The 18,852-nt window shown below is 49.1% G+C and overlaps 1 protein-coding gene across 10 annotated transcripts in view; it reads left to right on the forward strand.

The window, feature by feature from the left end:
• Nucleotides 1-18,480, forward strand: part of ERG (ETS transcription factor ERG) — a 212,837-nt gene extending 194,357 nt beyond the window's left edge. For 6 of the 10 annotated variants that reach the window (XM_084802323.1, XM_084802328.1, XM_084802324.1 and 3 more), the window contains 4 exons: nucleotides 6,456-6,524; nucleotides 7,119-7,175; nucleotides 7,838-7,885; nucleotides 16,528-18,480. In XM_084802323.1, coding sequence (XP_084658449.1) covers nucleotides 6,456-6,524; nucleotides 7,119-7,175; nucleotides 7,838-7,885; nucleotides 16,528-17,048 — 695 coding nt within the window. In that variant the 3' untranslated portion in view covers nucleotides 17,049-18,480. The remainder of the gene's footprint in view (nucleotides 1-6,455; nucleotides 6,525-7,118; nucleotides 7,176-7,837; nucleotides 7,886-16,527) is intronic. The other 4 variants (XM_084802327.1, XM_084802322.1, XM_084802325.1 and 1 more) reach the window with 1 other exon arrangement.
• Nucleotides 18,481-18,852: the final 372 nt, after the last annotated feature.

Genomic DNA, 18,852 nt, shown 5'->3' on the forward strand with positions numbered 1-18,852 from the left:
AGCATGCATGTCTCCCCGGCTCAGGCTGCCTCTTCGCGCGCCCAGCCATCGGAAGTCTGGTTGACGCTGGTTCCAGGCTCGGAAACTCTTTCTTTTGAGGGAAGAAGACAGACTAGGGCCAGCAACTGGCTGAATGGTGGCGACAGGGCCGCTTCCTTGGGCTCCTCATACCTCAGCTAGTGATTTTTTTCTTCCTCCTCCTCTTCCTCCTCCTCTTCTTCTTCTCTTCCTTGAGAGAGAAAGCTTGCTTCTTTGTTCCCAGAAACCATGTGAAAATGCCCAAAGTCCTCTGTCATGTAAAGTAACGGGTCAGTAAAGTAACAGATCAGACCCAGGGTCTGCCTTAAGCTCAAACAGCCCCAAAAGCATTGAGAAAGAAGAGCAGAGGTACCCCTCTCCCTGGCTCCAGGACTTTCTGAACTTGCTGCCTACAAGTGCAGCCTGTGTGGATCACAGGGGGGGTAGGAATGGGCATGAGTGACTTGGGAGGATTTTGTCTCTGTCTTTGTTTTTTTTTTTTTAATGCATCTATGCATAGTTAAAAATAAATTTAAAAAAAGAACATTTGGCCTTTAAGATTAATTAGTTGATCTGTAAATTAGGGTTTTTTTAAAGCCACCTCAGGAATGCGGGGTGGATTTCGAAGGGCCAGCCAAGGTCTGTGAGCCACTGCGGTTAAGCTGGTTGGCGAGACAGGCCAGGGAGCCCTGTCGACACCACCCGTAGGGTGGGGGTGTCGCCTTCTAGGGTTTTTTCTGCACCAATTGTGAAATTAGAAGGAGGGAGTGCACCAGGTAGCAGCAGGGGACGCCTCAAAGACAGCAGACAGTCAACTGGAGAAGAAGGGCTTTCATTATGGGTGAGGAAAGACAGGAGCCCGGCAAGGCACAGCAAGAAGGCCTCTCGGCGGAGCAAGGGGCTTTCTTAGTCGGGTGGCAGAGACCCGTGCTCCTGTCCCTGTGTGTCCGTATCCACCCCATTCCTCTAACTTAGCACTCGGCACAGAAGCCTGCTAAGCACCCAGCCTTAGCCCCAGAGCAGGCCAGGCTCCTAGAGAATGAGTCCGTTTGGATTCATGCCAGCCTTCCCTATACTGCAGCACGGCATTGCCAACCTTTCTACAGGACGCCTCCGCCCACGCTCGCCACCCTCTGAACCCCGCTGCCAGACGCGTGCTCGCTTACCCTTCCGCCTCCAGTCACCTACTTCCAAGCCGCTGGCCCAACCTACCTTTTCTTCCTTTCCTTGACCCAACTTCAAGAGCTGTGTGGCCATCACTCTGGCATCGGCTCAGGGTTCAGCAAGGCTGCCCAGCCCAGTGGCCTGGTAGGTCATGGCCCACAGACTCTGTTCTCTCTCCCCCTTTCATGTCTCCCCCACCTCCCCCCAAGCTTGTGGCTTTGCTTTCCATACTTCTAGATGGAGACCGCAGCTTCTTAAATTCGTCTTTGTTGAGCAGGCATCTAGAGTGGTCCTCCGCTAGGCTGCTGGCCCATCACCGTGCGTTCTCTGGCTTGCAGGCCATTCTTCTGTGATGCTGTCTGCACTTCCCAGCATCTGTACTTCCCACCCTCAAACCCTTCTCCCAGCTCCCCTACACAAGCCATTCTCCTCTTGTGTCTCCTTCGTTTGAAGCCACAGGCCTTTGAGATCTCAGGTTAAAGTGTCAGAGACAGGCCCTGGTCCCAGAACCTCCTTAGGCAGCATGCGACCTTATGACATGGCGTCCAGCCTGTCTCCTTACGAGCTGGTCATGGAAAATCTACTCTGTTGCCTGGGAGACATCATGCGGGCCACCCTTTCCCTTTCCTTCACCATGACAGCCCCCATACTGTAGAGCCCATAGACGTATGCGCACCCCGGTGTGCTACCACAAGTGCCTGGAGCATGTGACCTCCACACACAGCTTTGAGTGGGGTGTGGCCTTGAAGCAGGTGCCTTTTGGGGGGATTCATCCATGGGACCCCAGATGTTGGTGCTTCTCAGCATGACTGAGTTAGGTGAGGCACAGCTGCTGTGCCCCCTCAGTCAGGTGCTGTGTAAGCCTCTGACCTTAGCAGCTGGCTTACCGCATTCTGTGCTTGTCCCCAGTTCCTGTGCAGCCACATAGATCTGTAAGCATAGTTGAAAACCCCACAATCATCACCCACAGATGCGAGCTCCATGTGTTTGAATCAGGGTTGAAGAAGAATCTAGAAAGATCTGGATGAAGAGAACACAGGCCTAATCTAAAAATCCCTTTGTCTCCTGGAGGTTTGTAGTTACATTCTAAGCAGTGACTCTGTCTTGCTACTTTGTCTTCCTCTGTTAACTTCGAAAGCACCAGAGGGGAGGCCCACCCACTCTTTCCCACCCCTTCCTTCCTCCAAGGGTCACAAGGGACACTTTGCAGGCATGGTATGGGTTCTGAAGCAGGAGGGAGAATGTGCTAAGAGCCAAGTCCTGGTCCTTTAAAATGCAAAGTGACTCTGTGGAGGCCCCTAGGTCTGGAAAGTCCCCTCCAGTGATCTGAGCCAAAGGAAAATGCTACTTAGTAGAAGTTACCCCTCACTGGGGAGGGGGCGGGTCACAGGGTGATCCTCTGATGTGGTAGGAAGGACGCATCCAGAATTAGAAACTGCTCCTAGCTCTCAGAAGACACACAAAGCTGCCACATGGGGTCTACCAGAAAGCTCCCCCCGTGTCTACATGCTGTCGTTTCCATGTGGACCATGACACATACCATACTTGTAAAGCTACCCTAAAATGCCAGTGAGACTGCTTTAATAAGGTTCAGGTTTTTCAGTCATTTTGCAACAGCTACAGTAGCAGAGTGGGTTCCAGGAAGCCACCGTCCTGTGCACAAGTGTGTCAAGAGGCTAATTACCTTGAAGAAAGAAAGCTCAAAGGAAGTGAAGCGGGCATTAGGCTGCTCACCAAAATTAATTGCAAGATACATTTTTTAATTAAAAAATCCTTTGCTCTTCTATCAGGATGAGTAGCAAAGGTTCATGGGTAGTGATTGTCTAAGCAGCCAGGGGGAGACGAGCATATACTCAGTGCCAGTGCTGGTTCTGCCACCACCCCGATTGTCCCTCATCCCCAGAAATTTCCAAGGTCAGCATTTCCCAAGGTCATGTCCCACAGGAGGGGGCTTACTGCCACAGCGTGTGACCAGTAGCTGATAAGGAAATGCTGGCACAGACTCTCATGAAAGGAAACAAGAGCAGCATATCTGCCGTGGCGGTGTGTTTGTGAACGTGTTAATCACTGTCCGTGCAAACATCTCAACTACTTGGCTGAAAATTAGACTCAGCCTGGTGGTTGTTATTTCCAAGGAAGGGTGGGGCATGGCTATTCATCTTTCCAGTGATTTTATGAATAAAGAGCCTCCAAATATTAGTTCCAGTGTGACGTTTAGTGTTTTTTTCCAGCCACACTCCATGAGTAGTGCTTTTCTGGGTGGCAGTTGACAAACTGATAGCTCTCTGGTCCTTCTGCCTTGGGTCTAGTAAGTCCCTCCAGAGCCTTCCATACTAGGCTGCTACAGGGCTACCGTCATATTTGTCTATTCTGGCTAGCATTCCTGAAGTCTCATCTTTGAGAATTCTTATGAGAGTAGCAGGAATTTTCTCGAGACGTCTTTCGCTCACCTTAGCATGCGTGTGAGCATCACGGGCCTTGCCCAAACCCTGGCTTTACTCTGTACGTCCAGAGTAAGAGTGCATTCTCAACCCTCAAGTGTGTCTTCGGCTGGTGATCCACAGAACACACTTTGAGAAGTAAGGGCCTAGGACACACTTCTGTGATACCCACACTTTTCCTTTTGTGAATAGGCCTCTGTTGGTCTGTCTGTCTGTATGTCTGTCCCTGAACTAGATGGAAAACTTTACTTATTGATTATGCCTCGTAAAATGATTTCTGTGCTAAATCTCTGGTTAACCAGTTTTTGAAAAATAAATATTATTACGTTTTATTTATTTGAGGGTGTGGGAGGGAGGGGTGTATACACGTGGCACACAAGTAGAAGTCAAAGGACATCTTAGCAGAGTTTATCTTAGCCTCTCCTTCTACCTTGCAGGGTCTGGGAATCGAACTCACGTCCTAAGGCTTGGAAGCAAGCGCCTTTGCCCACTGAGCCATCTCGCTGAGTCCTCCCCCCCCCCCCCACACTTTTTCCTTTCTGTTTTCGGAAGAAAACTGCATCATGTTGAGAATCTGTTTTCAGAATGTTCCCAGAGATATAAGGTGAAATCTAGTTGTAGCAGATTGATCACAGCGACAGCGACAGGGGTCATTCCCACATGCCCCTCGGCTCTAGGAAAGCTGTGCGTCCCTTGGAATGTGAACTTGTCCCTGAGAGGGGAGTGAGCACTGGCTGACTCGCCCGAGCCCAGGAGGGTAGAATTTCACAGACCACACGAGTTGTGATGGTTCCAGCCAAACAGACTGATTGAATTAAGACCTTTCTAAAGTGTTGGATCTTGCGTCGCCCTCTTCGGGATAGGAACCTAGGGGAGTGTGCAGACTGCTGCAGCGTAGTGGGGGACTTTGAAAGTGACTCATTGGACTGCAGGTTTTAAATAAGGCTAGCTGAATTGCTTAAAGAGGGGCTCCCAAAACAATCACGCCACTATGTTCCCCACATGAGCATTTCTGTGGGTTTCAGGTGTTCTAGAATGCCAGTTGAAGACACTGAGCTGTACCCATCAGCCAAGGACATTTTGTTTTTAAATTCTTTTAGCATTTTTCTTTTGTTCTGGGAAAGGGGCTGAGTGTGCAGCCCAGACTGGTCTTGAGCTTAGAGCAATCCTCCTGCCTCCGCCTCCCGCGTGCCCGTATTACAGTCATGAGCCACCGCGCTCTGGTTTGTTCTGAGACAACGTCTCATGTCATCCATAACTGAGCAGGAGTCTGAGCTGATCCTCCTGCCTCCACAGCCCAAGAGCTGGAGTCACCGGTGTGAGCCACCGTGCCCGGATCACAGCTTCAAAACGACTCTGTGATATGATTGCATGTAGCAGTAGCTTCCACAAATGCATGATTAATCAGAGCAAGAAAAGTGCTTCTGGGATGTATCTGTGAGGAACGCTGAAGGGACTTAGAAGCTTGATGACCAGTAACAGAACCGTCACTGAGCACACAGAGCTGCAGTTACTAAACTTGCAAACACAACGTGTAGTGAAGGTCCATGGCATGAGAGGAACAGTGCGTATAAATACTTAGGAATAACTGGCATAGCCGGGCATGGTGGCGCATGCCTTTAATCCCAGCACTCAGGAGGCAGAGGCAAGTGGATCGCTGTGAGTTCGAGGCCAGCCTGGTCTACAGTGTGAGTCCAGGACAGGCAAGGCTACACGGAGAAACCCTGTCTTGAAAAATAAATAAATAAATAAGTAGAAAGAAAGAAGAAAGAAAGAAAGAATTGGCACGTTTGCATGCTCAGGGTCACTGGTACTGTCTTCTAGGACAGTCATTTCAGTCTTAACTTTTTTCATGCAATTCACTTTAGAAAGATACTAAATTCTCTTAGAAAATGAGAAAGAAGGGCTTTCTTCCTAGAAAATGAACTAGGTCACTTAAGACTGATGATGTAAATGGGTACGGTCATGGGGGGGGCGGCGGGGATGGAGAGATGTCCGTGCAGGCTGCTCACTGGAGGGTAAGAAAGCGTCTCATTGCCAGGAAGAGTGCAGAAAACCAGAGCATGTGTGTCACCAGGTGATTTGGGGGGCAGGGGGGGCAGGGGGATCCCAGGCAACAGTCCGTGGGTTCATGGTAGTCATGGGCTCTGCCTTGGATACGTTCTGAAGATGATGGAAGTGTGGATTCTGATCATCTTGTGATAAGCTGGGCTGTGAGAGAGACACTGCCCTGTGACCCTGATTGCAGATTGAGGGGCCGGAGAGGTGGCTCAGCTGGCAAAGGGCTTGCTGTGCAAGCCTGGGGACCTGAGTTCGAGCCCCCCAGTTCTCATGTAGAAATCTGTACCCAGTGACATGTGCCTCATCAGCTGAGTTAAAGCCATGAGCCCCAGATGAGCCCCAGTGTCCCAGTGACAAAAACTGCTTCATACAACAGGGTGAATGGCACCTGAGGACAACATTCAAGACTGGCCTCTCTAGTCTCTACGCGCATGTGTACCTGCCACATATATAATATATATGTAACACACACACACACACACACACACACACACACGCACGAGTCAGCAAGCAAGGTCTAGAAGAATCTACCAATGACAGTTTTCAGCTAAATGTAGAAGAGAAATTTTAGATCAACAAAACATGTATATAAATATATATATTTATATATTTACATATACTATATAAAATGTGCAAAGTGCAATTTACAGGTAAAACTTAAGTCGATTTTTTAAATACTTTTTAATTTTTATTGATTCTAAGAAACAAAATAAATCTGTTTTTTTTTAAAAAGTAGCTTTGATTTTTAGTCCGTGTATCTGTGTTTTACAGATTTACCTTATGAACCTCCCAGGAGATCAGCCTGGACTGGCCACAGCCACCCCACCCCTCAGTCCAAAGGTACAAGGCTCAGTCCCCACTGCCTTGGTCTGCATGTCGCAAGGCAGGGGTGACCACAGCCAGGGTCAAAATCTAATTTCAGTGATTGGTCTGTGGTCTTCCCAACGTGTAGACGGCTCCTTCCACTCCTGACAAAATACACGTGGTCATTAGGCATGGCAAGTCTTTCTGTTTGAGATGTAACCTGCTTTCATAACAGAAAGAGACTGATGTGGACGAATGCGGGTTCCCAGGGGTGTTTACGCACTGATGAGCTAATGGCTGACTTCTCTCACTACGGCTCTGCTTGGCTTTACTTCGTCCCTGGCACCTTGCCCGTACCTATTTATTTTACACCATAGTTCATTTCATTCTTTTTTTTTTTGTAAGCCAGCTCAAGTTTCTTTTTATTATGTTTGTAAGTAATGGCTACAGTAGATTGTTTAAATCATGGGAAATGTTTTAGAATGTTTATATTTGATTTCATTAGAGGGGCAGTTGTAGAATAAGATTCTGTGCCGACAGTTAATTGGTTGTAAAGTGAGCAACACGGAAGATGCGCAGCCTGGTCTGAGTTGCGACTAATTGTCTTTTTTCCCCCCTTGGGTTTTTCAGCTGCTCAGCCATCTCCCTCCACAGTGCCCAAAACTGAAGACCAGCGCCCGCAGTTAGGTGCGTTTTGGAAACTGTACTGAAACCCTGACAAAGGTTATAGGGGTTTCTAAAGTGTATCTCCTTTAAAATGAACTTCGCAACTGTCACGTATGTAAAATGAGGTCTAGGCTGTTAGTTGCCCAGTTGGAAGGATTTTACTAAAATCTTGAGATTTTACTAAAACTTCTCTAAGGCCTGTGAGTTGAATGTGGGCAAACCGTTCTCTTTGCATGAAGGCTCTGCCTTTGGGGCCTATGAATGACATTACCTTGACTTGTCACGGTGTGTACTGGGATGCCTGCCTCTGTCATTGTCATGGTGTGTACTGGGATGCCTGCCTCTGTCATTGTCATGGTGTGTACCGGGGTGCCTGTCTCTGTCAGGTCTGAGGTAGAAAAGCAGTGGAATGTTGACCTTGAACCAACCGCCTGGCCCTCGTGGCCCCAGGTCCCGCTTTGTCCCACTTCGGTCCTGTGTTAGTACAGACTGTGGGTTGGTGGTGGGAATCTGGAACGTCGAGTTTGTCTACCAACTATGACGCTTCCAGCGATAAAGTCTCCTGAGATCCTGTGTGGTATCTACTTCATGTAGGATGTGGAGGCAGGGACCTGGGGGACAGGGGACATTTTCACCTCTGTGAACACAGCTCTGTCAGCCTGACTCATGGTTTTCTATCCTAGATCCTTACCAGATCCTGGGGCCCACCAGTAGCCGCCTCGCCAATCCAGGTGAGTTACCACTCGTGACAGGCTCTCTCTTGTAGGCTGGACCAGCTGCTGTGACATGCCACAGTGGCTGGTGCTTTAAAATCTAGGTTCTGAAGATCTCAGTCTCTGAACTTGTCCTTTTTAAAAAGACACCAGTCACACTGGAGTGTGGGCTGCTTCCATGGCCCTAGTCTGCTGTGATCATCTCTGTAAAATCCTTGTCTCTAAAACAAGGGTTACTGTGTGCTACGGAGGGGTGTGGTCAGAGTTCAGTATATGAATTTTAGGAGGCAGGATCCAACCTGTCACAAAGCAAATTCAATAATCTGTAAAAGATAATTTTAGAGCCCCAGACTCCAGCTGTGGTCACACGTGAGGATGTTTCCGAACCAGACGCAGGGAGAAAACAGGTTCCTCACCAGTACCTGTCCTAACATCCTGGTGCCGGCTCGCTTGTTCTGTTTGTTTGTGTTCAGATCAGAACCAGCTGTGCGGACATGACCCTGGGGTCCTGTGGCGCATGCTTCATGGTCTCAGCGTGTAAATGCGATGCTGAGGTGTCACAGCCACGTTGCAAGTGTGGGCTGGAATTTCTGTTTCACAAACCTTAAGCCAAACAGGGCTTGGAAAACACAAAAATTCAGATGCCGTCATCACACACATGCCCACAAGAGAACCAAACTCCAAGAATGTGAAACACCATTATTATTGAACGGCCGACTCTGCCATGAAGTTGTGACTCATGCCGATTAATTCAGTAAACGTGTTCTAAGCAGCTCTGCACACAGGGAGGCTGCTTTCTTGGTTGCTTTGTCCCAGTGCACACACAGACTGGGTGCCCGGCACTGGGTTTGCTTAGTTGTGCACCCCTGGGAACAGCAGATACAGTCGGCTCCAAGAGCCGTTGCCTGGTGGGGAGACAGGCACAGTAGATACAATGCTCTGTAGCCCACGGAGTCGCAGCGCAGTGGCTATTCTGTGGCCAGTCACGTAGTGGCCAGGACTTCCAAGCAGTCCCTTCCTGTGATCCTTCTAAGGCTCATAGTGGCTGTGTGGCTGTGGTGACGACCGCTTTGTTGGCAAAGCATTTACTGTGCAACTGTGAGGACTGAATTTGAATCCCAACACTTGTGAAAGTCAGATCCGTAGGATGCGTGTGTGTCTCCAGTCCTCCTGTTGAAAGTGGGGAAGCAGAGACGAGCGAGTCCTCAGGAGCTCACTGGGACCGCTTGGCATACACAGCTGTGCACAGCAGATGCCTCAGGCTAGCTGGAAGGCAAGATGGAGACCCAAGGTTATCCTCTCACGAGTGCACGTGCTCTCACACACAGGGCTGGCATAGACGTGAAGGCTTCGCAGGCCTGTGTTTGGAGGTGATGATAACTAGGCTTCAGAGAGGCTGGTCTGGCAGCACTGTTCAGGTTAGATTAGAAAGAAGATGCTCCTGGGGTCCCAGGCTCTGGGAATAGGAACACATACTGTGAAATAGCAAGCCGGAAGCTCCCACTCCATGCGGTGCCCGCCCCATGGGGCATGTGTATTCCTGTGCTTCCCACCAGGCTTTCTGTGTCCTGGAACATTCTTATTTCCACCCCATAGACAAGGAACCCGAGGTCCTTGAGGCGTCATGGACCTTTCCCTGGGTCACAACCAAACAGTCTAGATCCCAAGTGTCTCTGAAGTCTGATTTTATTTTCTTCCCCTGCACTTTTGGAAGAGAGGTTTGCAGTGGGGGGAGGCGCAGCAGGGGCAGGGGAGGGAGGGAAGCTTTTGAAAAACACGAGCCATGGGCAAGAAAGGAAACATTTTTATTTAGCCGTGCAGCTGTTAAGGTTCCGGGGATGAGCCTGAGGAAGGTAAGGAACAGGAAAAGGAGGAGAACAAGGAGGAAGTAAAGGAAGAGGATAAGGGGAAGAGGATAAAGCTTAAGAGCAAGAAGAGGAAGAGAAGCCGGGCGTGGTGGCGCACGCCTTTAATCCCAGCACTTGGGAGGCAGAGGCAGGCGGATTGCTGTGAGTTTGAGGCCAGCCTGGTCTATAAGTGAGTCCAGGACAGCCAAGGCTACACAGAGAAACCCTGTCTTGAAAAAACCAAAAACAAACAAGCAAAAAAAAAAAAAAAAAAAAAAAAAGAGAGAGAAAGAGAAGGGAGGAAGGCCAGGATGAGGAGGTGCAGCTATGTTAGGCAAGACCATGCCAGCTTTTGCACTCATGTCCATGGTGTAAATGAAACGCCATGGTGTCCCTGTTGTCCCCACTCAAAGGGACTGCTCAGCTTGCTTAGAGAACTGATCCATAGGGAATCTTTTCCCCTAATCCAAGCGCCCTCTCTCAGAGCACCCTTTCTCTTCCTGCGGGGTGTGGCTGGTGGTGTTTTCTGTTCACAGAGATGCCACGTCTGAACCAGGAGATAGAAACATACCCTAGACCCAGGAGCAGCACCCTGAGGCATCATAAGTCTGGGGGCCTCGTGTCCAGTGTCAGGGACCACATTTCCTTTCCTAAGACCATACCTGCTGGAGCAATGGCAGAATCCAGCCTTGCATAGGCAGTCAAGAGACTGGAAGACACAGATGGGTTTTAGTTAGTTCACAAGGAAGGACACGTCCCAGGCTGGGCGACAAGTGATCCTTGTGGCCTCTGACACCAGAATATCCTCTTCTTTCATTTAGTAAGAATGCTTCTTGTTTCAGTAGCTCTTTCTATTTTCCAGTAAATAAATTCTTCATAACTCAAAATTTGGTGCCTTCTAGCTACTAGGAAAGCTGAGTCAAGAGAGTCACAAGTTCAAGGCCAGCATGAACAACTTAGCAAGGTGCTGCCTCTAGATAAGGTGTTAAAGGGAGGCTGGGAGCATGTGTTGGGCACTCGGCTCAGTTGTGGAACACTTACCTCTCTCCCGGGCAGCCTTGGGTTCAATCCTCAGTGCTGCTCCCAACCCAAATTTTATTTAAAAATTAAAACAGTGCCTATGCCTTTTTGTTTTGTGTTTTGCTTTTGTTTGTTTGCTTTTTGGTTTTTAGTCTTTTCATCAAACCCTCAAAACTAATATGGAGTCAGAAAAATAAATGCAATAACCCAGCAGAAACAGAACATCACCTAACACATTTATAGGAAATAACAGATGGCTCAGAGGTTAAGGGCAGTGACTGCTCTTCCAGAAATCCTGAGTTCAATCCCAGCAACCACATGGTGGCTCCCAACCATCTATAATGTGATCTGATGCCCCCTTCTGGCCTGCAGGTGGACATGTAGACCACTGTATAAATAATAAACAAATAAATCTTAAAAACCAAAAACCAAATCCCTTTATGTGTTTACCTTAAATGTGTATGAGCCCAACGCATCACTAAAAGGATGCTAACTAATGGAATGACTTAAGAAGTAAGGACCTACTGTGTGCTGACCTCAAGAAACACACCTGAGAACTTGATATCAACGGCTGGAAAACAAACTGCCTGGCACACATAAAACATAAAAAAGTAAGCAGGTGTATCCATCCTTACACTGACAAACCAAACTTCAAAGTGAAACTAAATAGAGGAGAATCAAAGGGGCACTACATATTAATAAATTGGGGAACAATTCACTAGTTTTAAACTTTTGTGTACCAAATATTGGAACCTCTAATTTTATAAAACAAACACTGAAAATCATAAATGACCACATAGGGCCTGACACAATGACAGCGGGGAACTTCAGTACTCTACTCTCATGTTTAGATAGTTCTCCCAAACTAAAACCAAGTAAAGACACTTCAGAATTAAAATGCACTGTGGACTAATTGGACTTAACACACACAGACACACACACACACACACATACAGAGGGGGGAGTGAGAGTGAGTGAGAGAGAGAGAGAGAGAGAGACAGAGAGACAGAGAGACAGAGAGAGACAGAGAGAGAGAGAGACAGAGAGAGAGAGAGAGAGAGAGAGAGACAGAGAGAGAGACAGAGAGAGAGAGAGAGAGAGAGAGAGAGAGAGAGAGAGAGAGAGAGAGAGAGAGAAGGCCACCCAATAGAAAAAGACGACACTCCTCCCCCTCCTCCCATGAATATAATGTAGATCTTTCTTCAAAATCTTTTTGTCCATTTTTTAATGGAAGGACTGTGCCATGCAGTATGATTTTTTTTTTCATGTGTAAGTGTATGTGCCCTGTGAGTTTATGGGCACCATACTTATGAAGGCACCCTCAAAAGCCAGAAGAGAGAAATCTCCTTTGCCAGGAGTTACAGGTGCCTGTGAGCTGTCCCAACACACTTGAGGAAGGACCAGCCAATCCTTTCAGTTGACCCATCCCTCAACACCTTGTCGTGCATAAGACTGCACAGGGTGCCGTCAGTGTGTGCACATCCCAACGTCTCCATCTGAAATCTGCATCTGATGTGTGCTTCGAGCACTCATTTCTCCCGCTGGGAAAGGTGTGTCCTGGCTCCCTTACCTCCTGAGTCAGTGACGAGCCGCCAGCCCTTTACATGCCATCACGACTGTTGAGCGCTGAGCTTTTGTGATGGACTCCAGGTTCCTTTCTGTGGGGGAGCTTTCCTTTCCTTGAGCTCTGTCTGGTTGCCAGGCATGTTGTAATGCTGGCTGTGAAGATGCACCCATCCCCTTGTGAAGGGACAGAGCCACTTCAGAGATGATTTGCCAGTTGTTAGGGTGTAGGAGCCCGTTACATTAAGGCGAGCGCCCAACAGTTTGTAAGCCCGAGAGAGGACAGTCTGAGATGGACCAGGAGGCTGTGGGGGCATGCATCGACACCTGCCCACAGTTCTGCCCTTGTAGGACAAGCATCAGCAAGTCTGACCTCTGCTGACCTTGGCCGTAAAGGTCAGTCCACCCGTAGGCACCCCTGTTTTCTCAGCTCTCCTGTGGGTTAAACATGATTTTGCAGGGGTTAGACACCATGCTGTCCCATGTGAGCACTTACAGAAGTGCCTAGCCCCCAGGGAGTGTCAGAATGAATGTCCAGCCCTGAGAGAAAGCACAGTCCAAGCTTCTGCCTGGCCAGTGCGGTGGCCCTGGGCGGTCAGCTGTCTTTGGTTGCTTCTTGTCTGTTGGTGGGAGGGACGCTAGGATCACAGACGGGCAACTGTCCCTACTTGGTATCTACATGGTTTCCGGGCATCTGAACTCTAGTCCTCACAGTTGCGTGGAAGGAGCTTAAGGCACGGTGTTGTTTCCCAGCTGCAATCTGCCCTTTCTTGTTGGTTTGGCTGGTGAGGTCACACTTAGACCTTCCTGTACCCTCATTATATTTCTAGGGTCCTGTTCTATAGCGTGCCCCATCACACCGTGAGCATCAGCGTTCAGGTGGCAATAGTAACTTAACAAATTGCTTTTGAGTTCGAGGTCAGCCTGGTCTACAAAGCGAGTCCAGCACAGCCAAGGCTACACAAAGAAACCCTGTCTAGAAAAACCAAAAAACAAAACAAAACAAATTGCTTTTGAATTTTTGGCAAGCAGTGGCTCATTTAATCTACCTGGTGATGGCTACTCGGTACCCATACCCCCATTGTATCCTTGAGAACTCCTGCTCAGGGTGAACATGTGTGGCCTGACAGATTTCGAGATTGATAGACTGCCGCTGCCTATGGTGTTTACCTCAGCGCTTACTGATTTTTTTCAGCTAGTTTCATTTTCAGGTTTGGAGGCTTCTGGAAGCTCTTCCGGGAGGCATGTCCTCAGCCCCAAGCCCTGTGTCTTCCTAGCTAATGAGTCAAGTACAACAGCCTAGGGTGAGGGGCTCATCTGCACCCCCAGATCTGAGCTTCCTGCCAAGCATGTAAAGCTTGCGTGTTTTCTGGCTCTTTAGAAGCCGGGGAGACAGGAGACTGCCCCTCCCTGCGCCTCCCTCCTACACATGTTAATAAGGGAAGAGGTTGAGGGACAAGTTCCCAAAGACGATGCCAATGTTTGAACAGACACCAAGTGTTATTTGGCCTGTGTATTTATATGAGCTCTGCAGGGTGGCTCTCTCGCTATGGGAGGAAGTTGACACTAAATATTTATTTTCCAGCAACTGTCCATGTTTGGAATGAGGCATATGTGAGTTAGACTGTTAAATCCAAAACCCACAGCTTCCCCTATTCCCAGGTCATCTGTGGAATTCTTTTTTTTTTTCCTTCAAGTTTTAATCCTTTGGTTACAATATATATACTAAAACCATATGGTTCTCTTGTTTCATCCTTTATATTTTTCAATGCATATTAATGAGATGTTGGCGGCAACAGCCCTTGGTTGAGAACAGTTTGTATGTGTAGCTCTGAAACAGCCCAGGCTTCCATCCCGACAAGCTACAAGCTGTTAATACATTTCAAATGTGTCGCTTGACTGAAAACAACCCTTTCCAGAACACAGTGAAAGCAGGCTGACCTTTCTCACGGTGCTGTTGCCCGGGTGGATCCACACACGTTCGTATCCATGGAGCCCCCATGGGGACAAGGGTTGGGCCATGTTCAGAGGTGGGCTATTGGGGAGGGTTCAGAGAAAGTGAGCTTATAATTGACTTTTACATCCCATCAACTCCCTGAGTGGGTGACAATCCAAGTTACTGTAGTCATTGGTCACATCTATTCACATTACTTACCATGTCGGAAAGGATTGGCTTTCTGGTAACGATCCCAAAGCAGTGCGCTGTCTGGGCTTTGGGAAGAAATATTTGCCCCCCACTCACTTTAAAACTAAAATCTGTGCCACATAATTTCCCCCTAGTTTCTCCTGGTACCCAACATAACTATCACCCAGAGTCTAGAGGGCACAGATAGTAGAGGGAACCCGGAGTGTCCCTCTGGCCACCTGGCCTTCAGCATCTTGTCCAGCCGAGGCTTGCTCTTGGGAGAAGTGGGCAGCCAAGGTCAAAGCCCAGAATGAAGGAGCAGAGGACAGGCCTAGTCCACAGCCCGCCTGCTCCCTGTACATAGCCAAGATCCCTTGGAGCAGGTGTGACGAGGCAGCTAGAAGGGCCTGCTTAGACTTCTCTCTGATTGAAAAGACTCGAGAGTCAGAGAGACGGCTCAGTCCGTCAAGTGCCTGTGTTATAAACAGGAACTGAGTTTCATCTCCAGAACCCTTGTAAAGGGAAGGAAAACAAACCAACAAACAAATCTCCAGGCCTCACTGACCAGGAAGCCTAAGCTAATAGGTAAATAGGTAAACTCCGAGAGAGAGAGAGAGAGAGAGAGAGAGAGAGAGAGAGAGAGAGAGAGAGAGAGAAGGGGGGGAGAACACCTGTCTTACATAACAAGGTGGCACAACATCACCAAAGGTCTTTCTTGCCTCTACATCCACACACATGAGCATGCATACACTTACACACTCATGCCCATGTGCTTATACACACATGCACACACACACACTCATGTACATGTGCTTACACATGTGTACACACTCTCCCATGTATGTGCTTACACATATGCATGTGCATATACTCACGTGCTTGTGCTCACACATGCATGCACACATACTCACACACATGTGCTTATACACGTGCATGCATACACACGTGCGTGTGCTTGTGTGCATGCGTGTACACACACACACACACACACACACACACACACACACACACACACACTGAGCTCATTCTGACTGAGACAGGGTCTCTTTGATTCCCAAGAGTGCTCCCATGGGCTGTTGTCCTTCAGAACCATCATGGCGCAGCAGCATAGTACATGTGGCACATGGATTTCTGTCATGGTACATTTGGCCCAGGACTGGAAATGGGTGATCTGGTTTGAACCAGACATCTTTTTCCGGACTTCCTCATTTGAGGGGGTTAATTCTGTGCTAGGAAATGTCCTGGCAGAGCTGCCCTCTGGGTGCCAGCCAGGTGTCACGTTAGAACTGATAGCGTCGGCTTCCACTCTCTGTTTGCTTTCCCACAACTTGTAGATGTTCGTTTCCTAAGTCTGACTTTTGTTATTTCCTCTGACCCAGCCAATATCAGTGGTGCTAAGCCATTGTCGCCACCCACAGAACGGCCTCCCCTGTCTCACAAATGGGAAAAAGCAGCTCATTCATACCCGCCCCCCGAAAACAGGGTTACCTGGTCGCTCTTTGAAGGACATGCACAGTGGAAGGGACCTGAGCTTTGCCCTATGTGTGGCCTCCACTTTGTGCAGAGAGAACTTGGATCTATGAGGCCAACCTGAGGGTGGGCAGGGACTGCCACACAAGGTCGGGTTTCAGTGGGCAGGGACTGCCACACAAGGTCTGGTTTCCTAGGAGGCAGAGATAAGGACTCCCAGGTCACGGCTCCTTCTCAGGAGGAAGCAGCACTGGGCAGGAGGAATGCTGAGGAGCCTCCCAGCCTTCTGGAAGCTGAGCCATCCATGCCAGCCTGGTTCCAAGGAGCTTTGGGACATGAGTGTTATTCAGAACCCTGTCATCAGTGCGGCCTGGAATATCCGGGGCTGGACCATCTCCTGTCCAGCCGTGGTTTGCTCTCTGGAGAAGTGAGCATCCAAGAGACAAAAGTAGCAACAACCCAGAAGCAGAGATACAGGGCAGGGGAGGGGCGGGAGATACAGGACTGGGCAGGATAAGGGGCTGGTGGGGGAAGGGGGGAGACAGGGCTTGGCCTGGCCCAGGAAGTCGGCCACTCATGGGGTGACCCTCCGGGCGCTTGGTTCTCACTGGCTTTGTGTCCCTCCCCATCGTTAGGCAGTGGCCAGATCCAGCTGTGGCAGTTCCTGCTAGAGCTCCTGTCTGACAGCTCGAACTCCAGCTGCATCACCTGGGAAGGCACCAACGGGGAGTTCAAGATGACCGACCCTGACGAGGTGGCGCGGCGCTGGGGGGAGCGGAAGAGCAAGCCCAACATGAACTACGACAAGCTCAGCCGCGCCCTCCGCTACTACTACGACAAGAACATCATGACCAAGGTGCACGGGAAGCGCTACGCCTACAAGTTCGACTTCCACGGCATCGCCCAGGCCCTCCAGCCGCACCCCCCCGAGTCGTCTCTGTACAAGTACCCCTCCGACCTCCCGTACATGGGCTCCTACCACGCCCACCCCCAGAAGATGAACTTTGTGGCTCCCCATCCTCCAGCCCTCCCAGTCACGTCTTCTAGTTTTTTTGCTGCCCCAAACCCTTACTGGAATTCGCCGACTGGGGGCATCTACCCGAACACTAGGCTCCCCGGCAGCCATATGCCCTCTCACCTGGGCACCTACTACTAGAGACGGGACGGAGGCCTTTCCCAACAGTGTACAATCACCGAGCAGCCGCCACAAACTCAGAGAACACACGTCCAAAGTGCCTCACGAGGAATGGGGAAAGGCTGAGGGGAGCTGGGGAAGGCAGCCGGGAAAGAAAACCAAAGACTCATGGGGGAGGGTGGGCATTGCCCAAGTATTTACTACAGAAATAGAGGGAGCTCAAAATTTAACGTACATGGACGTGTAACCTGTGGTCCACCCTTGTCAAAGACGTTGTATGTAGAAAAGCACGACATTATTAGGACAACTGCCAAAGAAAGTGGCCTTAAGTAGTGTACAAACTGTAGAGTGTGGGACCTTGCTTGTGCCAACCAGGATTCAGTGACAGCAATAGAGATGACAAAAAAAACAAAAAAAAACCCCAAAAAACAAAACAATCTTGGCCTAACATACCATGGATAATGCCATTTGAAGGAAAAACTACCTGTGTCTAAAAATAGAAACATACCAAAACCCAATGAGAAGAAAAAGATGGTGGCCCTCTCCGCAGACCACGCTGGCTGTGGACTTTCCTGGCTGACCTGTGCTATGTTGGCCGAGATCTGATTGGTTCCATTTAATAGAGAGCCACCGGCTCTGTTGGACTGTGAAGATGACCTGGAGTCTCATCTCCTTCTCAGTGTTACAGGAACTGTGGGCCACGAGGTGGACAGGGAATGTGTATGGCGTGGGAGTATGTGACTATAGGAAAAAGACTGAAGGGGGAGGAAGAAGTGGAGGAGGACGGGTGGGGGCAGGGAGTGGAGGAGGGAGAAGTGGAGGAGAAGGAGGAAAGCGGTAGAAGGCAGCTGCTTGTGCTATCAAAGCTGAATTTAGGACCAAAGATCTTGAGTTGTCATATTTGATGCTGTCAGTGTTGTAAGAGAGGACCAGGAGGAGAAATATTCTGAACCAAAAAAATATATCTCTCTGAAAGGAAAATCATAAGTGGAATTGTCTGATATTTAAAAAATGTTGAGGACCTCAGCATTTGGTGGAGGCGTTGTCCTTCACAGGGGTAGTGGAGAGGTGACCTCTGTGGCCACCATGGCCAGAAACCACACGGGCATTGTGAGCAGGTGGGCTCCAGTTTCCCTTAATGAGTCGCGAACGCTGTGCGTTCGTCAGAAAGAAGCCTACAAGTCAGTGAGTTCTTTTTTTCTTTTTATATAATAATTATATAACTTATGCATTTATACACTACGAGTTGACCTCGGCCAGCCAAAGACACACCACACACACACACACACACACACACACACACACACACACACACACGAAGAGACAATCAGTGATATGATGTGGCCTTGACTTTAAACTCTGTAATGCTTAATGTTTACAATATGAAGTTACTAGTTCTTAGAATGCAGAATGTATGTAATAAAATGAGCTTGGCCTCTCATGGCAGACCAGAGCGCAGTGGATTCAGTTTGACTTCTTTGCTGATGAACCGTTGCCTATTGGAACCTTGAGCTGAGCCTTAAGGGTTTGTGTTACAGTCTTATGTTTTCCCAGGTTGACAGGTGCGAGTCACACAGGTGGGCATTGCAGGCCCAAGCAGCATGGCCTCCTGACTCTCCCAACCCTTCCAGCACAAAGGTTTCTCCCTGGTGGACTCCATGGTTGTTCCTAGCAGGTATAAAGTGGCAGAGGCTGCCACTGAGGATCCCAGCTATGCACCCGGGCTGTGTTGAGTGAGGGGCAGCCATTGTGTGTTAAGCCACGCCTTGTCATCATTATTGGGAAATCAGCTGTGGGCAGCTGTAGTTTCTCGTGACGTATCAAG

The sequence above is a fragment of the Acomys minous genome (genome assembly GCF_964271855.1).
Source record: "Acomys minous genome assembly, chromosome: 11".
Taxonomy (NCBI): domain Eukaryota; kingdom Metazoa; phylum Chordata; class Mammalia; order Rodentia; family Muridae; genus Acomys; species Acomys minous.